This window comes from Cyanidioschyzon merolae, chromosome 12, assembly GCF_000091205.1.
Source record: "Cyanidioschyzon merolae strain 10D DNA, chromosome 12, complete genome".
NCBI classification, from domain to species: Eukaryota; Rhodophyta; class Bangiophyceae; order Cyanidiales; family Cyanidiaceae; genus Cyanidioschyzon; species Cyanidioschyzon merolae.
In genome coordinates this window covers 223648-239640 of record NC_010138.1, presented here as the reverse complement: position 1 = coordinate 239640, position 15993 = coordinate 223648, and the positions used below count along the sequence as shown (strand labels likewise).

General features: G+C 58.2%; 6 protein-coding genes and 1 non-coding gene across 7 annotated transcripts, besides 1 other annotated feature; 3 read left to right on the top strand and 4 right to left on the bottom strand.

The window, feature by feature from the left end:
- Positions 1–230: part of a sequence feature (possible transcribed region) that runs on past the window's edge.
- CYME_CML104C (similar to nuclear prelamin A recognition factor) lies at positions 199–1776 on the top strand (the record flags this gene model as incomplete). Its single annotated transcript, XM_005536696.1, has 1 exon — positions 199–1776. One exon carries the CDS (start codon positions 199–201, stop codon positions 1774–1776), a length of 1578 nt encoding a protein of 525 aa, XP_005536753.1.
- Positions 1777–2446: 670 nt separating this feature from the next.
- CYME_CML103C (similar to splicing factor 3b subunit 3) lies at positions 2447–7483 on the bottom strand (the record flags this gene model as incomplete). Its single annotated transcript, XM_005536695.1, has 1 exon — positions 2447–7483. The coding sequence occupies one exon, from the start codon at positions 7481–7483 to the stop codon at positions 2447–2449; it is 5037 nt and encodes a 1678-aa protein (XP_005536752.1).
- A 420-nt stretch (positions 7484–7903) lies between these two features.
- CYME_CML343C (hypothetical protein) lies at positions 7904–8353 on the top strand (the record flags this gene model as incomplete). The annotated part of the gene is made up of 1 exon (XM_005536694.1): positions 7904–8353. The coding sequence occupies one exon, from the start codon at positions 7904–7906 to the stop codon at positions 8351–8353; it is 450 nt and encodes a 149-aa protein (XP_005536751.1).
- A 598-nt stretch (positions 8354–8951) lies between these two features.
- CYME_CML102C (histone acetyltransferase HAC108/MYST) lies at positions 8952–10763 on the bottom strand (the record flags this gene model as incomplete). Its single annotated transcript, XM_005536693.1, has 1 exon — positions 8952–10763. One exon carries the CDS (start codon positions 10761–10763, stop codon positions 8952–8954), a length of 1812 nt encoding a protein of 603 aa, XP_005536750.1.
- A 408-nt stretch (positions 10764–11171) lies between these two features.
- Positions 11172–12518, bottom strand: CYME_CML101C (MYB-related protein; the record flags this gene model as incomplete). The annotated part of the gene is made up of 1 exon (XM_005536692.1): positions 11172–12518. The coding sequence occupies one exon, from the start codon at positions 12516–12518 to the stop codon at positions 11172–11174; it is 1347 nt and encodes a 448-aa protein (XP_005536749.1).
- A 295-nt stretch (positions 12519–12813) lies between these two features.
- CYME_CML100C (nuclear receptor co-repressor/HDAC3 complex subunit) lies at positions 12814–14499 on the top strand (the record flags this gene model as incomplete). Its single annotated transcript, XM_005536691.1, has 1 exon — positions 12814–14499. The coding sequence occupies one exon, from the start codon at positions 12814–12816 to the stop codon at positions 14497–14499; it is 1686 nt and encodes a 561-aa protein (XP_005536748.1).
- Positions 13698–15707, bottom strand: CYME_CML099T. The gene has a single exon (XR_002461412.1). It is a non-coding gene; the product is annotated as a hypothetical transcript (transcript).
- Positions 15708–15993: the final 286 nt, after the last annotated feature.

Below are 15993 nucleotides of genomic sequence, written 5' to 3'. Positions count from 1 at the left end.
TCTTTGCTGGGTAGGCTTGTCCGGGGGCCTCGCACTGTCGCGGTTTCCGAGAGGCACCCGCGCCCGCGCGCATAGAAACGTACCCGTCTCTTATCGACACGTTTCGCTTGCGAGGTGCTGCAGCGCTTTCTTGGAACAGGAAACTCAACCGCGCTTTGCCCGGAGACCTGAACCAGAGTGCACCAGACAGATGCTTTGATGCCCAGGGACACACAACAATCACGCTTCTCGACGGGCTTGCGCGTTACAGACCTTGACGATTTTCTCCCGAGCTCTACGGCGTGCGTCCTGCCGCTCCAGGGTGGGCTACCACCTCCCGGCTCTGTTGCCGCACCAGTTTACTCGCACAACGCTCACGATGCGAACGGCGAGACGAACACACCGGTTGCTCGAGTGACGCTATCCGACTGTCTGTCCTGCAGCGGTTGCATTACCTCCGCAGAAACCGTTCTCTTGGCAACGCACTCGGTGGACAACTTTGTGACGGCCTGCAGCCAGAGCGCGGACGCGTTTGGTGCTGTCGTTGTCGCACCGGCAGTTGTGGCTTCGCTGGCATCGGTGTGGAAGCTAGCCGAAATCGAGTCTGTACTTGAGAGGATCCAAACTATCTTTGACAAGTTCGGCGCCTTCGCCGTCGTTCTGAATAGCGTTGGGCGTTGCCTCTCGGTTCTGGAGACCTGCGCTCAAGCTGTCGAGCGGCTGCAACCTGACCAGAACGATGGTTCAGGAGCACAGCAACCGCTTTTTGCAAGTGCTTGTCCAGGATGGACATTCTATGTAGAGAAAACACAACCCCATTTGGTATCGTGTTTGGCGACCGCAAAGTCACCACAAGCGATGATGCAGCTCTTGGTCCGTCATGAACTCGGGGAGCATGCCTGGACTGTAAGCATCGCACCATGTTATGACAAGAAGCTGGAGAGTCAGCGAGATGCAAAGGACTCGGAGCACGTTTTCGTGCTGACGGCGACAGAGGTGCTCGAGCTGGCGGAGCGCGCCCCGCCGCATATGCCGAACGATGCTCGACGCCAGCTTCGTATATCGCAACAGGTGTCGGCTTTGACAAAGTTTCGAGGCGCGTGGTGGGCTACTTTTGGAGGCCTCTCCGGGGGTTACGCCGTCGAAGTATTTCGCTATGTTGCGCAGTACGTGTTCAAGCACAGGGTGAGCGACGCCGTGCTCGAACCAGCCGCTGTCCGCGAAAGAAACCCCGACCTACGGCAGCTGCTGCTCTACCAGCATCGGAGCTCGGGAGATTTCGTCGTGAATTTCCGGCCAGTCATCGCAGACGACGACCTGCAATTGAGGTACTCGGTAGCAACTGCGTACGGCTTTCGAAACATCCAGAACATCGTTCGCCAATATAAGCATACCGGCCGGTGTAACTGGAATTTTGTGGAAGTCATGGCGTGTCCGGGTGGTTGTGGCAACGGTAACGGCCTTTGGGTCGTTCAGGATACACCAACATCGACACCGGTGTCGGCGGAGAGCGTGGCACCAGTTGCTAACCGCGTATTCGCCCAGCGCACCCGTCAGGAGCGAATCCAGGAAATGGAACGCTCGCTACAACGTCTGCCTTGTTATCACGTAGACGAGCTGCCGCAGTTGCGAGAACTATGGGCTACTCTACGAGAAGCAGAGCCTCAGTCGCTGCGATTCGAGTTCTGTGGATTCAATGATCGCCAGCAACAAGAGGCGACTTACCGACAGCAGGACGGCGACATAAAGTCCCAGGTCACTGTCTCCGAGAGACATCGACTGGTGCATCAGTGGTGACGACGTTTCTGTGACAAGTTCTGCGAATGAGCCTCCGGTCGAAATCCGATCGCGACGCAGTACGCTGGACCTCATTGCTGGAGTGCTTGTTGGTTACAAGCTCCAGACGATACGAGTGCTTTCCGTATGCTAGAGGCGCTCAGGGTGAATAGGTGATCTTGCGGATTGTGCGATTTGCGGCACGTCCAGTTTATGTGTATCTGATGTTCGCAGCGGGCTGGATTTACCTGAGGTACGCGTTCCCATGGACACGGATCTGTCAAGCCAGCACGCTGCCTAATATCGTAATTCGCAGAATACCCAACCGCAGCTGCTGCATCATTTCCGGACGTGAATCGATAGGACCCGCTTCGACGCCGAGCGCTTCGCAAGGATGCTTGAGTCGCTCCCAGCGAATGCGTATTCATTACGTTGATTCCATGCCTATCAGAAGAGTTCAGGGATCTGTTCTGGGTTCGTCCGGGCGCAAATGCAAAACATTTCCACCAGCGATTCTCCGACAGTAGCCGGACCATCGACGTAGACGAATGGCTGCATCGAAATCCGTCCAAGAGCTTTCGTCGGATTCACTGCCGCGATCCCGTCATCCATGCTGGGCACTGGACGTGCACCAGGTGCCTGACGCGGTACCAGCATGACCGCGTCCATGCAAATCGCTAGGAAACCGGCATTACGTCGCATGCAACGGAGCCGCCTGAACCTCGTGTCCAAGCGGCCACAGCACCCGTGCATACAGTCGATGCAACGTGCTGAGCAGGAGCGTCAGCGCTCGCTGTTCTTCGCTTGGTGTCGACGGTTCCTGGAGACCCAACACACGTGCCGCAATGCTCCGCTGTGTCTCAGGATCCAAGAGGGCAAATAATCCACACAAGTGCCCGTTGACAACATGGCGTGTCGGTTCGATCCTTCCTTGAAAGCGCAGCACGGACGCGTGCAGCAGGTTCCGGGTATGCGTTGCATCCATTGTGTGCCCGGGTGCACAGCATTTCGCCCAGAACAAGTGCAGCTCTCGTTCGAGGCGCTGCACAATATCCCATTCGGCTCGCGTTCGAAAAGGAATCAACATCCCGAATCCTCCACTCACGGTACCGTAGAGGATTGCTTCCGCTTCTGTCCATGATCGGGGTGCGGATGCTGGGGTTGCATCTGGATCGGTGGCGGCTCCGTAGCCGAAAACATGGAGACTCGTCACCACGCTACCGACATGGACCGAGCATTCGGGCATGAGACGCGCCACAAAAGAACGCGCTGACTCGGGACTGGCTCCGTACCGCTCAGCCAGACGCCCGTAACTGGGATCACCCTCAATCGCTGCACTGGACTCAACCGGCAGACGCAGCACCGCGATGGAGCCGAACTTGTCAGCGGCAACAACGGTATCTGCATCGAGTAGCTGGAGCCGATGGATCCAGCGCCGCTGCATGTCCTCAGCCACTAGAACAAGTCGATTCTCTTGTACATAGTACTTGAATAAACTAATGCCGTGATGTAAACTAGCGACGAAAATACGACACAGTGCTTCGTGAGCGGTCAGTGCGACGATAGGAGAGGCAAGTGCGCGCTTACTCACGGTCAACGGGCGCCAGCCGCAACGCGTGTGCGTATAGAGTGCCAGACGATTGCCGTGGGCAACCACGAGGTGCCGCCCAACCCTAGATAGGTCACCAATGGATTCGGGAAACGATAAGCGCTCAGTCAGGACGAGTTTCCAGGGCGCATCGCTCGCTGCCTGCCGCTCCACCAGATACGTCAGGAGGAACGCCCGCGCTACATCGCCGCTTTCCGGCGCGGTTTCCGCTTCAGCAGCTGGGGGTGCAACGGCAACCAGCAGGGCAACAGGCATTCGACCGGCAGCGTGAAGCTGCTGTTCGTTCTTTGTATCTGACGATGGTAATGATAATGACGGTAAATCGACGCTGATCATACTGGTGACGCGTATACCGCCCCAGGCGGGTGCACCGGCGATACGCACACCTCCGTCAAGCCGCAAATGCTGCCAGAAAGCATGCGACTCCATGTCGCTCGATGACAAGTGCTGCGACGCTACCCGTTCTGATCCGGGGACCTGTACCAGCTGCAACTGAACCTGGGGTCCGCGTTCGCCTTCTGTACTTATCGCAATGGCGGCAAGTTCATTGGGAAAGATCCAGCAGAGTTTGCGGACAACCTTCCGTGACACAGTGGTTCCTGATGCAGCAGCATCTGCTGGCTGCGGCTTCGACACTGGGCGAATGGTGAGCAGGTTAGAGCTCGAGTCGTCGGCGGCAAAGCTGAGAAACTCGAGCGTGCGACCCTGTTCGCTGAGCGCTGCGATCGCTGTTGCCGCTGGAAACACCGCAACAGCCTCTGAGTGCGTCTCGGGATCCACGGTGGAGCACATCTGCGGCAGGGGAAAACTGGCGGCATCGAGTAGCTGCCCAGCGTGAATGGGGTACGGATGCGTCCATAACGACGACGACGACGACGACGAGAGTGGTATCAACCAGGAACTCGAGCCCAACACCAGCAACGCTTCTGTGCCGAGCGCTGGTGGCACCAGCACGCGACGCAGGCGCAGACCGGCTGCCGCTCCGAGGTGATACCTGTGCAGACGTGGTGTGCCTCGCTCTGTTGTCATCTGGAGCTCGGCCACATCTACCGCCTCAACGCGCAGCAAGGTACCGTCTTCGAGGCCTGCCCAGAGGTCGACAAGCGACGCTGTGCCTGCGGTGTGCACTGCAGCTATCCCGGTTGGCAGCTGCGGCAGAAGCACGCTGTACAGGCACTGCACGGGAGCGTGCGTCGCTCGCTCCGGCACCTGACAGATGCGCAGCACTGGAGATGCACCCGCTTCGACGTAAACCAAATACGAGGACCATGATGGATTATCCAGCGGCACCAGGCAGCAGGCCACAGCACGACTCGTTGGCGACGGTGGTATTCGTGGAGGAGCTTCGGTGGGCGCATTAGCCGCCGCAGCGCTTTGTAAAGCACTCCGGGGCCCGAATCCGAGCTCCATGGCCGGCGGAGAAGCGTTACCTCTGACTTTGGATTGCTTGTCAGAATCCGAATCGGTGTCGGAAGCTACCAGGTAGACCAGTTGACCGTCGGCGAGGAGCAGCAGCACTTGGGATAGAGTGCTATCGGCCGCTACAATGGGCTGCTGCGTGCTGGCGGTGTACACGTCGACCACAGAGGCGCTTCTTGAGTCCGAGGACGCCGCACCGATCAAGCGCACCCCATGGCTGTGAACCTGAACCCAGCAGCAAGCGCTACGCGACCAGTCACTGCAGAGCAGTGCTGCATGAACGGTGCTCGTGTTGTGCTCGAAACCGAGCGTGTGTTCCTCGTGAAGCGCCAGGGACTGGAAGCGAAACACTCGCGTCTGCTGGGTAAACGAGAGCACCAGGAGAGCAACAGTTGCGGTATCGGAGACTGATTCAGGCGGCAACGTTGCAGCCGGTTCCGTGGTAGAACGCTGGAGCAGCGGCGGCAGGGCGAAGACCCGCTGTGCTCGACCGTCCACCGGTGACTGTGCCAGTGCTACTGTATCCCGCATTGGTACGAAGATACGGAGGGGGGTTTCATTGGGATCAGCGGTAGCTGACGCTCCCAGTAACTGCCAGGTCGGCAGGCAGCCAGTTTGTGCTGCTTCAGCTTGGCAGCAGCGATCCGTCCGCAACAGCAAACTCATGATCACCGGATGGTGACCAGGTATCGTATCGACAATGCTCAGCGTGTTGTTGCTGTTGCTCATGGCGTCGTCAAGGCCCGCCAGGTGCTCCGTTCTGGACGCAGAGGTGCCGTCGCTGCTCGTATCCGGCAGCGCGGATGCGACCGGAAGCGAGTCGCGCTTCCCAGCTTGCAGCTGCGGCCTATCGAGGAGCACAACGGCATGATCCCCTTGCTCCAGGGTCACAAAGACCGCGGCTGCTGCAATGTCATCACCGCCCAGGAAACAGAGAGCGCTAACGGGTGCGTGGAAGCGTCCCAACATCCGCACGGAAAGTGCTTCGCTTTGGATGCCGTCCTCGACGGGCCTGAGCACAATCGTCAACCGGAATAGATAGCCATCTTCGTCGCCAAGGAGCACGCAAAGCTGTTCCCTTGAGCAAGCTGCCTCCCAGAGCGCGGCTGCTGTTATGAGAACGCTCCCCGAAGGTTCCCCGTTTGCCTGGAGGTGTGCGCTGTCGAACAAGGCGTTACGCACCGTGATATCATGAGCGCCGTCTCTCGTCGAGGACCTCCTGGTAAGCAGCGCTCGGTGTGGAAGCTTCGCGAGGCAGGAGAACGTCCCCGCATTTGCCGAAAACCCTGACGATGGCTCTTCATTCGCGTTCGCTTCCGGGGTACCGCGAAAGCACCAGACTTCAACGGTGGAGCGCGATACAATGAGAAGCATTCCGTCAGAGAGCGCATAGATGCCATATGCACTGGGGTCCAGCGGGCTGCTCATCGCCTTGGCGTGTACGGTTTGAGCGTTACGGTCGACCAGCAGGAGCAGCAAGCGACGATCAGGTCCGGGCGCCACTGTTGCTGTCGATAGTGAGCGATCCATGAGCATGACAAACAGCGACTCGTTCTCTGCACGAGACCACGGTAGCGCGACAAGTCCGAAGCATGTGCCTACACCGAGCGCCATTCGATCTTCGGTCGACCACTCGATGGGGGCGGAGAAGCCTCTCGTCGTTCGACCGGGATCCTCATGGCCGTCTTCGTCTGCGTCACCAGATGGAGCACCGTCTCCGAGCCGGGCATTCGTATCATCGTCATGATCATCATCATCATCATCATCATCACTATCATCGTCATCGTCGTCGTCGTCGTCGTCGTCGTCGTCGTTATCATCAGTGAAATGGGTGCTGGTACCTTCCGTCAGCTTGTCTCGACGCGAGGCACGCCTGTCGCTAGCCGCACGCTGACTGCCGGGGTGCATCGCCCCAGCTTCCACACTCGATACGCTGGAGGCTGCGTCCGCACCGAGTGGGCGTTTACGGCGTCGAGATGAACGACGGACAGGATTCTCGCGACTCGTCTGCACAGACGTCGCTGATCGAGAAAGTACGGTTCCCGCTGGATTCCGTTTCTTGCCCGAGTATCGATGACCAGCCTTTGATGCAGTCGAGGCTTCCGAGGTGTGCTGCGGAAGCGCAAATGCACAGATCGATCCGTCCAACGAAGCCAGTGCACAGGCTTGACTTTGTTCATCGATTGCTAGGAAAGCACCGGGGCGACTCGCTCGTGCTCCCGGTTTGCTGAAGACAGCGCTGCTGACGCATTTCCAGCCAATGTCGTATGTGACATCGGCATCAGCGGCAGCAGCCTGCTCGACGCACCACGGCCTCAATGAAGCACGAATGCTACCCGCGGATACGGCCTCCGAGCCGCACCATTTCAGCAAGCTCAGCGTGCCAGAGTCTGAAACCACAAGCAAGTGATCAGGTCCACTCCAGCTGCGTACCGGAGCAACGTGCCAAATATGCGCGAACGTGACCCCGTTGGAAGCCTCGGCGAAAGCGGCACTCGTCGCCTGAACTCGCTGTAGTTTTCCCAGTTCCGCGTTATAAGCCCAGCACTCAATTGTCGCACCGTAGCTCCCACTCTGGCGGACCAGCACCAAGTCCCGCGTACCAGTTGGTTCCTCTTGCGTGAAATAACCTGAGGTTGCGGCTACCAAGGCGCTTGGCTGCTGCAGATCCAGCGCAAACAGAGCCAGCGGCTCCGCCATGGCACCTCAGCGTCCTATACAACACACGAGATGCACGAGACAGAAGCGCGTGCAGCACGCCTTGAATGGACTAGGGCCAGGAGCTGGCCTCGTTGTCCGCAAGTTGCTCCCGATTGACGCTGTTCCGGTACCAGGAGAGGGGTCGTCGCTGCAACCAACCGCTGGAGAAGCGGCACTGCGTTGTCGAAGGTGCCTGCGGCTCGCGCAACGTCGCCTCCATCGACGCCAGTGCGAAAGCGCGTTGACGGGGCTGGGGCGGCAGGGCCCGAAGCGGCGCTTCCGTCTCTTCACGCTACACAACTCGAGTAGAGTAGCTCGGAACCGTCCAGACTGTGCGGTAAAATAGAGAAATCGAGCTAAACTGAGTTTTGGCTGGAAACACTCTTGCGGGAGAAGGCGTCGGACGTCGAGTCGAGCAGCATGGCGGGGTCCGTTACCGACGATCGCTCACGTGTCCTCGAAGAGAACGGACTCTGGGAGACATTTGAGACGCTAAGGCGCGCTCGTCTACCGAGTTCGTGTCTCGGGCACGTTGCAGATCTCACGGAGGTGTTGGCACTGCCGTTCCGTCCGCACTGTCGAGCCGGCTCACTTCTGGAAGTTGCGCTGCAGCTGGAGGCACACGCTGGTGTACCGCTTGCCGCCTTCGATCCGCAGCTACTGCAGTCGATCCGTCTGAGCGAGTTGCTGCCAGAAGGTTCCCTCTCCGGTGCAGATAAGCCCAGCACTGGCAGTGACACGACGGAGCTGGCTAGTCTTGCGGTTTGGCAACCGGCGTGGCTCGAGGAGCGCCAGCAACCAGAGTATGCACCACTACTGAAAACCAGACGACGGCGACTTCGCCAGCTCGAGCGACATACGCAGGCATAGGGTGGAAACAACGGGCAGTCGCTTGGTGCATCTGCGGACTGTTGCTGGTTCCAGGGGTCGCTGGTTCGTCGCCCTGTCTCCGAATGTATGGAGACGCTGAAGCGCACCACCGCGGGCGCCACCGAACAAGCCTGAGACCCGCTCCCGAGCTCGGTATATTGTGCTATGAACCCGCTTTCCTGTTGTGGCGGATTGGTGGTCTTCGCTTTCAGGTGTCGTATGCGAGCAGTTCATAGTGGGGGATACTCGGCAACACACCACCGCACTGCGGCATTGTTGCACACGAGCCGATACCGCAGCGACGCTCCTAGATACCGGCATATTCGCGGTGATACCAGCATGCGGCGCTCAGAGCTTTTTACGTTTTGGAACGGTGTCTAGACTGGAGCCTTATTCGCGGAACAAAGGCGCCGTGCAGTGCACGCGGGTATCTATGGTGCATACCAAACGGTATCGATACACCCGCGCAGCAGCGAGGCATCATCTTGCCACGTCGCTGGTATGTGTGTTGCGCTTCTTCCGCGCACTTTCCGATAAACGCCCGTCTCATCATCGATACACCGTCTGTCTGCGTTGCCGAATACCAATCGGAAAGGACTCATGATTTGCGCCGCTTGCGCTCGACTGGTGGCGACCAACGAAGATACTGAGGATCGAAGGGCATACCACGGTTACCGAGATCCATGTGCTCGACACGCCTCAAATCGATGACGTGTTGGCCCTCGTGGTAGTGCACGAGATCCAGTGCTCGGAGTGTGCCAATGATATCTTCGGTTTTCATCATTGTGCGATCGGCAATATCCTCTATGCTCAGCGGACCAGTCGCTTTCATCAGTAGATCAATGAGGATCTGACTCCAGTAGCTGCGGTAGCCGAGCAATCCGAGGTCGCTGAGCGGTTTCTCGGGCGAACCACGGATACCCTCGCGTCGACTCAGTTCATAGCTGAGCGCAATGAGGAATTTGCCGTACCCTTTGCGCTGGTAGGGTGGCAACGTGAGAATGCAGGCAACGTTGTAGTTCTCCTCGCTGGCCTTTTCTTTGGAGAAATAGCCGACAAAGTGGTATCCCCAATCATCAATCTCACATAGTACGTAGAACAGGAACGGATCCACGTCGTAGTAGAGGGTCTTGTGGTCCAGGAACAGCTTGGATATGTAGCAGATGTTCTGGCAGTAGAAATGATTCCGGGCGCCATCGACCTCGAAGACCGCGAGATGGTCCTTGCGATAGATCTCCCGTCCAGGTGGGCACCATCGCGTGTTTCGTGCGAGATGTCGCTCAAGCCCATCTCGGGTACGGAAGAATTTGAGTGTGAATTCGCACACGTAGAGTGTTCGCAAATTGCGGTATTCTGGTGGAAGAGGCGAATAGTACCAGGTCTCCATCTCCCAGCGTCCGATGACGATGCTGTGGAGGTTTTTCACCCGAGTGACCACATCCGCAGGCAGGTCTGCGCCAGCACTAGTGCCTGAAGCAGCCTTTTGTTGTTGATCTGCACGAGACTCGTTACCCAAAGCGGCAGCAGCAGCAGCAGCAGCAGTGGAAGAAGCAACGTCGGCGGCGGTGGCATGCTCCGCTTTGCGCAAACGTTTGCCACTGCTCGCCGTAGCGCTAGAACGCGAGCGGCGCCTCGCCTGGGATGCTCGCTCGCGACGATAATGCTCCCTGAGACGCTCTGACAAATCCGAAAGGTCGAAATGCTCGATCGTTAGCCATTCATCCAGCCGTTTATTCCATCCATCGAAATGGATGTAGTATTCATGCTGCTGAAGTTCATCATTATAGCGCACGTCGACGATGGAGCCCAGGTGCGGCTCATGCAGTATTTGTGACTGCGCTATGAGCTGCAAGTTTCGCGGCAGCGGAATTCGACCCAGGTCCACGTGCTTACTCAGGTCGGCGTCCAGAGCCTCGTCGCTGACGCTCGACGCACTCGCCTGAGGCGACAGGGTTGAACGTGGTGTGTTTCCGGCCTTGCCACCCACTGCGTCGTATTCAGTAGCCACTAGAGAAGAAGAAACGGCATGACTTCGTTGTATCCGATGTCGTTCGGAGCGCTCTCGGCGAAGTGCGCTCTCGTCAGACGTATCCGAGGCGAGCTCAAGGTCACTGGCTGCGGTGGGCGTCGCACGCTCCAGGCTGGAGTCGCTTGACCGCTGACCAGGTTCACGCAGCGTCCCGTGCTCGAAGCTCGTTTCGCCTGGTATGCTGCACTCGCTGAGTGCGTTTGCAGACTCGGCAGTCCCGGTCGAGTTGGTCGCAACGCCGGCCGTTGCACTACGACGCAGCGCTCGCCTCGTGACCCTGGCTACGCCGCCTCGGTTTCCCTCTGGCTGGTTTCCAACGGTTTCGTTCTCTGTGACCAACGAGTTTGGACTCGATTCCGAGCGAGTGCGCCCTAGAGGCATGGCGTCATACCGGTGCAGGGGTCGGGTTTTTCAAATGAACACGTTCGAAGCGACAGTTACGCGTGCAAGTTCGAAAGCGCACGAGGACGCAGGGCTAGTGCTGGTGCCGGTGCTGGCGAGTGCTTCTGCTGGTGTCGACATGGAACAAGACGTAACGTTTATGAATATTAATCAACAAAAACGTACAAATCAGCACATCAAGGCACAGAACGGTCACCACCCCGCGATCTCGCCTCTGCCGCTGGCGCGCCGATGCACGGGCGTACCAGGGCAAGCTGGTCGTCGCTGGTACCAGAGTCCCCGAATCCTGTCCAGCAACGCCAAGAACACGGTACCGCAACGCCCTGCTCGAGACCTGATAGGCGTCGCGGCTGTCGCCGCTTGCCGTCTGACATCGAATGGTCGGAATCAGGGAAACGGCAGCGACGATGACTCGGCTGCAACGTTTGTAGACGGGGAGCTTTGTTTCAAAACAATCGGTTTTCGCAGCAGTACCACATGAGAACCTGCTGGCATCGCCTCCTCGGGTACCATGAAAACGAGCGGAACGAGTTCATCGTCAGAGGCAGCATCCACAACAGACGACTCCTCTCTGGCGGTTGCAGTCTCCGATGCCTCCTCTAGATGCTTATGTTTCCAGTCCTGTATACATTTTTGGACACTGCGACGCATGTTTGATGCGATTCTTTTCGTGGGCAGCTGCTCGGCGTGCTCCCTAACGAATGCGTCCAGGTGCGAACGCAGCTGCGCCTCCATGCGGGTTGCCTCGGCGTCCAGCAGTTTCCTCCGCTGCGCTGCTGTCCGCCGAGCATCCCGCTCTGCTCGATGCTGCTGAGCCTGCCGCTGACGGGCCAGCTCCAGGTGGATCGCGTGCGGATCGCGCATGTCGTGAATGCTTCGTTTGCGAGAGGTCCTCGACGGAGCGCACAGCGTCGTTCCGAGGCACGAAGCACCGCTATCTGTTTGAGACCCCAGCTGCACGAACGCACGATCATAAAACTTTTGCGCGTGGCTCTGACACTGGGCTGCGCTGCGGGTACCCACGTACGCGGCGATATCCTTCCATTTCCCCTTACCATAGATGCGTAGAGCCTCGAGAAACCGAGCGTGCTCTTGCAAGCTCCATGCTCGTTTAAAACGAGCCCGCTTTAGAGACGGTTCAGCGTGGCTCGTTGCCCGCCACGCTTCCCAGAAGCGCAGCGCCGCCGGTCCGCAGAGCTCCTCCTCGCGTCCTTCTCTGCCACCTGCGATCAAAATGACTGCTGCCCCGCTCTTCAGCGCGCACCTACGTGCGTCCTCTGACAAGTAGTCGGCACCTCGCCCTTGCGATAAGCTATATTCGCCGACTGTCGGCCGCGCAGATGTTTCCGCAGCGCTGCCCCGGGACCCGGGGGCACCGGCGAGCTCGCCTTTGTCGCTTTGACGTAGAGTTCCGACCGCTGTACTCGCTGTTGCGCCAGAACGGCACACCAGCTGCTCACGTGGCGCAACAGCAACCGCATCAACAGCTTCTGGTCCTTGTGCCGCCCGCGGCTCGCTCAAGTCCAGCTGGTCACGTTGCCAGTCGTCTGCAGCAAGAAACTGCGCAGCGTGGAAAGGACAACGCCCCAGACGACCACAAAAAAGCTGCTTACAGTTGCGCGCTCCACACACTCGGAACCCGTGCAGGTTAAACACCTTGTCGGTACCGTCCTTCAAAACAAGCACGGCTGAAAGCGTCCCACTTGTTGCCCCCGTGGACTTGCCTGGGTCCATACCTTCACCGCAACCCAAACTGCAGGGCGAAAGCCGGTATCCGTCGCAGTGGATGCGCCGCAGATGATTGCATTTGATATGTCCTTATTGTACAGATATATCCCGCACCCAACTGCTCGCTGGCGCGCACCTGCCGCTGTCTCTGCTGTTGCTAGGCAACTGCGTTCGTTTGTGAGCTGCTGTTGGGAAGCTTTCGAACACTTTCGTGGAAAACTCTACTTTCTTTGGGGCACAAGCTTCATATCCGCAGAGGGGCTCGGACAGGGACGCCCGACGCCGGGTTGCACACCTCGGCATGTCGAACACTATCACGTCCGAGGAGGTCAACTACCTAGTCTTTCGCTACCTATTGGAGAGTGGTTACACCCACTCGGCCTTTACTTTTGGTCACGAGGCGCTTGTGCTGGAAAACGACTTTGATGCTACTGGAGTTCCACCAGGGGCTCTTTTGGGTTTTCTGCAGCGAGGCGTCAGCTACGCTGAGATTGAAGCGCACGTTGCGCGCTTGCACGCAGAGCGCGTCAAACGTAGCACAAGCTGCGAGGAAAACGGTGCGCTTGCCCCCGAGACCGTCAGTTCTGCGGATAAAAAAGATGCAAGGACTCCGGTAGTTGTCAACCTTGCTGACGTACATCGGGCGCTGGTCAACAGGCCCAAACGACGTCGAAACGTGGTTGCAGTGGAGGCTCCGGCTCGGCGCAGCGCGACCGGTCCCGATACCGCAGCAGCGCCCGAGACACTTTACACCGTTCACGACAGCGAAGTCACCGTTCTTTACGGGCACACTGCGGAAGTTTTCGCCATAGCCTGGAACCCCGTCCACGAGTACCTGCTCGCAAGTGGGAGCGGCGATGCGACTGCTCGTATCTGGGCAGTTCCTGCTGGGCCTTCGGGACGAACCGCTGTCGCGCCGCCGCTCGAGCTTCGTCATCAGAGTTCGGAGGAACGTCAACCACGGGGTAGTCCCACGTTGTCCAGTGGAACAGATGAGGTCACTGTCAACAGCACGAGTGGAGCGCCGCTCGCTCCGGGCAATGCGCGTCAACGTCGCGCTCCATCCCGTGACGTTACCGCTCTGGACTGGTCGTCCGATGGTCATCACCTGGCGACCGCGTCGTACGACGGAGCCGCCCGCGTCTGGAGCAGCACGGGCGCACTGGAACGAATGTTTACGGTTCATGTTGGCCCGGTCCTTTCGTTGAAGTGGAACTCCACAGGGAAGCGACTGGCGACATCTAGCGTGGATCACAGCGTCGCCATTTGGGACACTTTCTCTGGTCGAATGGAACAACAGGTACAGCTTCATCGAGCACCAGTTCTCGACGTGGACTGGCAGAGCGAGGACACGCTCGCGTCATCCGGCAGCGACAAAATGATTTATGTGTGGCGCGTTGGCGAGCCAAAGCCGCTTCGAGTCTTCTGCGGGCACCAAGACGAAGTCAATAGTATCAAATGGGACCCGACGGGTACCCTGCTCGCAAGCGCCTCTGACGACTGCACCGTCAAAATCTGGCGACCTATTCGTCAGAGCGGAACAAGCGTATCGCTTGCGTCGAGAACATCCAACGGCCAGAATGTCAGTTCAAGTAGTGATTACCTCGTTCAGGACTACACTGACCATACCAAAGAGGTCTACACCGTGCGATGGAGCCCGGGCACCAATCACTACCTCGCATCTGCGTCTTTCGACAGCACAGTGCGTATCTGGGAGCCTGCGCACGGAGCTGCCAAAGCGACGCTTACTTTGGCACGTCACTTTGGGCCCGTGTTCTCCATTGCATTCTCACCGTGTGGCCAGTACCTCGCGTCCGGTTCCTCCGATCGCAACATGCTGATATGGAGCCTGCGAGAGGGCGGCAAGCTCATTCGAGTCCTGCGCTGCCAAGGCGGTATCTTCGAGGTGGCATGGAATGCAACCGGATCAAAAGTCGCAGCTGCATTGAGCAATGGCACCGTCGCTATTACCGACCTCCGCATGTAGTGACATGCGCAGCGTCCGGCGCTTACGCATACCCTCCGCAGCCGTGCTTGCACTTGGCATTTTTAGCAACGAACGCGTCCGCTGGGAGGCAATCGAGTCCAGAACGAATAGACGCTCGCAGCCACGCTAAGATCGAGTCGTTTTGTTCAGATCGCGTATCATGCAGCCTTTGAACGTATCGAAACGTGAAGAAGGGCATCATGACTTGTGCGCGGCATCCAAATGAGTTGGAACTCAGCTTTCGAGAGGCATCCTGTTCGTGAGCGGCAGCGATACGGCGTGTAGATCGGGTGCACCACTCGGGGTCGTCACTGGAGGCGCGTAACCTCAACGATATCGCTGTGATCGCTCATTGTTGAATCAAAGCCTGGCTAGGAGCCACGTCCACGTGTTTGCTATCGAGTCACCATGGTTTGCAACTATGTAGAGCCTACTTGGCGGTATGGCTCTATATCTCTCTGGCCGGTGCAGGTGTGGCGCTGTGCATGGATACTGAAGTTGTAAACGCACTCTACAGCTCATGATGGCGTATGGATCCCTCGCCTATGAATGCAATGGAGTGCCAAGAAACGTGACTGTGCGAATGCCAGCACTCGGTGCCAGGCGCCTCGGTGCCCCCTGACGCAAGTTACAGGTGTGCGTTTGCTGCTGCTCGGTGTAGCGGGTTCGTTGTGTCTTGGACGCAGCGTCTGCGAACGCTGCACTACTCGCGTCGAGCCTGTCAACGAATACCGTTCGTGACCCAGGAGCAGCACCAGTCCTAAGAGTACGGGCTAAGGTCACGAGTGTAATGCACCGAGCCTGTATCCGTTCAGGGCCCAAACTGGTCTCGAGCTGCTTCCGGTGAGCGGTGTCCAAGCGCCCGCTGCGAGTTCATAAGAACGATAAAGGGCGCTTAAGCCTTTTCCTCTTGCACAGCTCCATCCGCAGCGAGATACGACCGCCTTGTGCACAGCACCGAGCTCGCCTCGCAGAGGTCTGGCTTCAACAGTATCTTGGTCGTGCGTGTGCCTAGTAAGGGATAGTACCAGGTCAGCATCGCTTGCGAACAGAAGCTGCGGGCAACGTCGATGCGGAGCACGTTGTTGGTCGTTACCAACAACACGTTGCACGGTACGCGCAGTGCAACTTGCAAAACTCGACGAAATCACCGCACCGCATCAAAAGCACAGACGTTAACAAGTACTCGTTCAAGTGCTGATCGCCTCGGGAGAACAGCTCGTTACTATGAACGATTTGCGCGCGCAGCTGCCAACTACCCCAAGTACAAGGTTTGAAACGAACACAATGATGTCGTATGGAGATGGGATTCTTGAAGCGCTATATGGGCATGTAGATGAACCAAGGAGGCCCAACGTGGTCTCCTGATGATGCAGGCGCACAGCGCGTACCTCGTGAACCTGGATACCGCGGAGACGATCGCTGGCCTTGTCCAGGGATTCAAGCTGGACGCTCTCGGGAACGCAATCGACTTTTGAGGGACACCGTTTATCG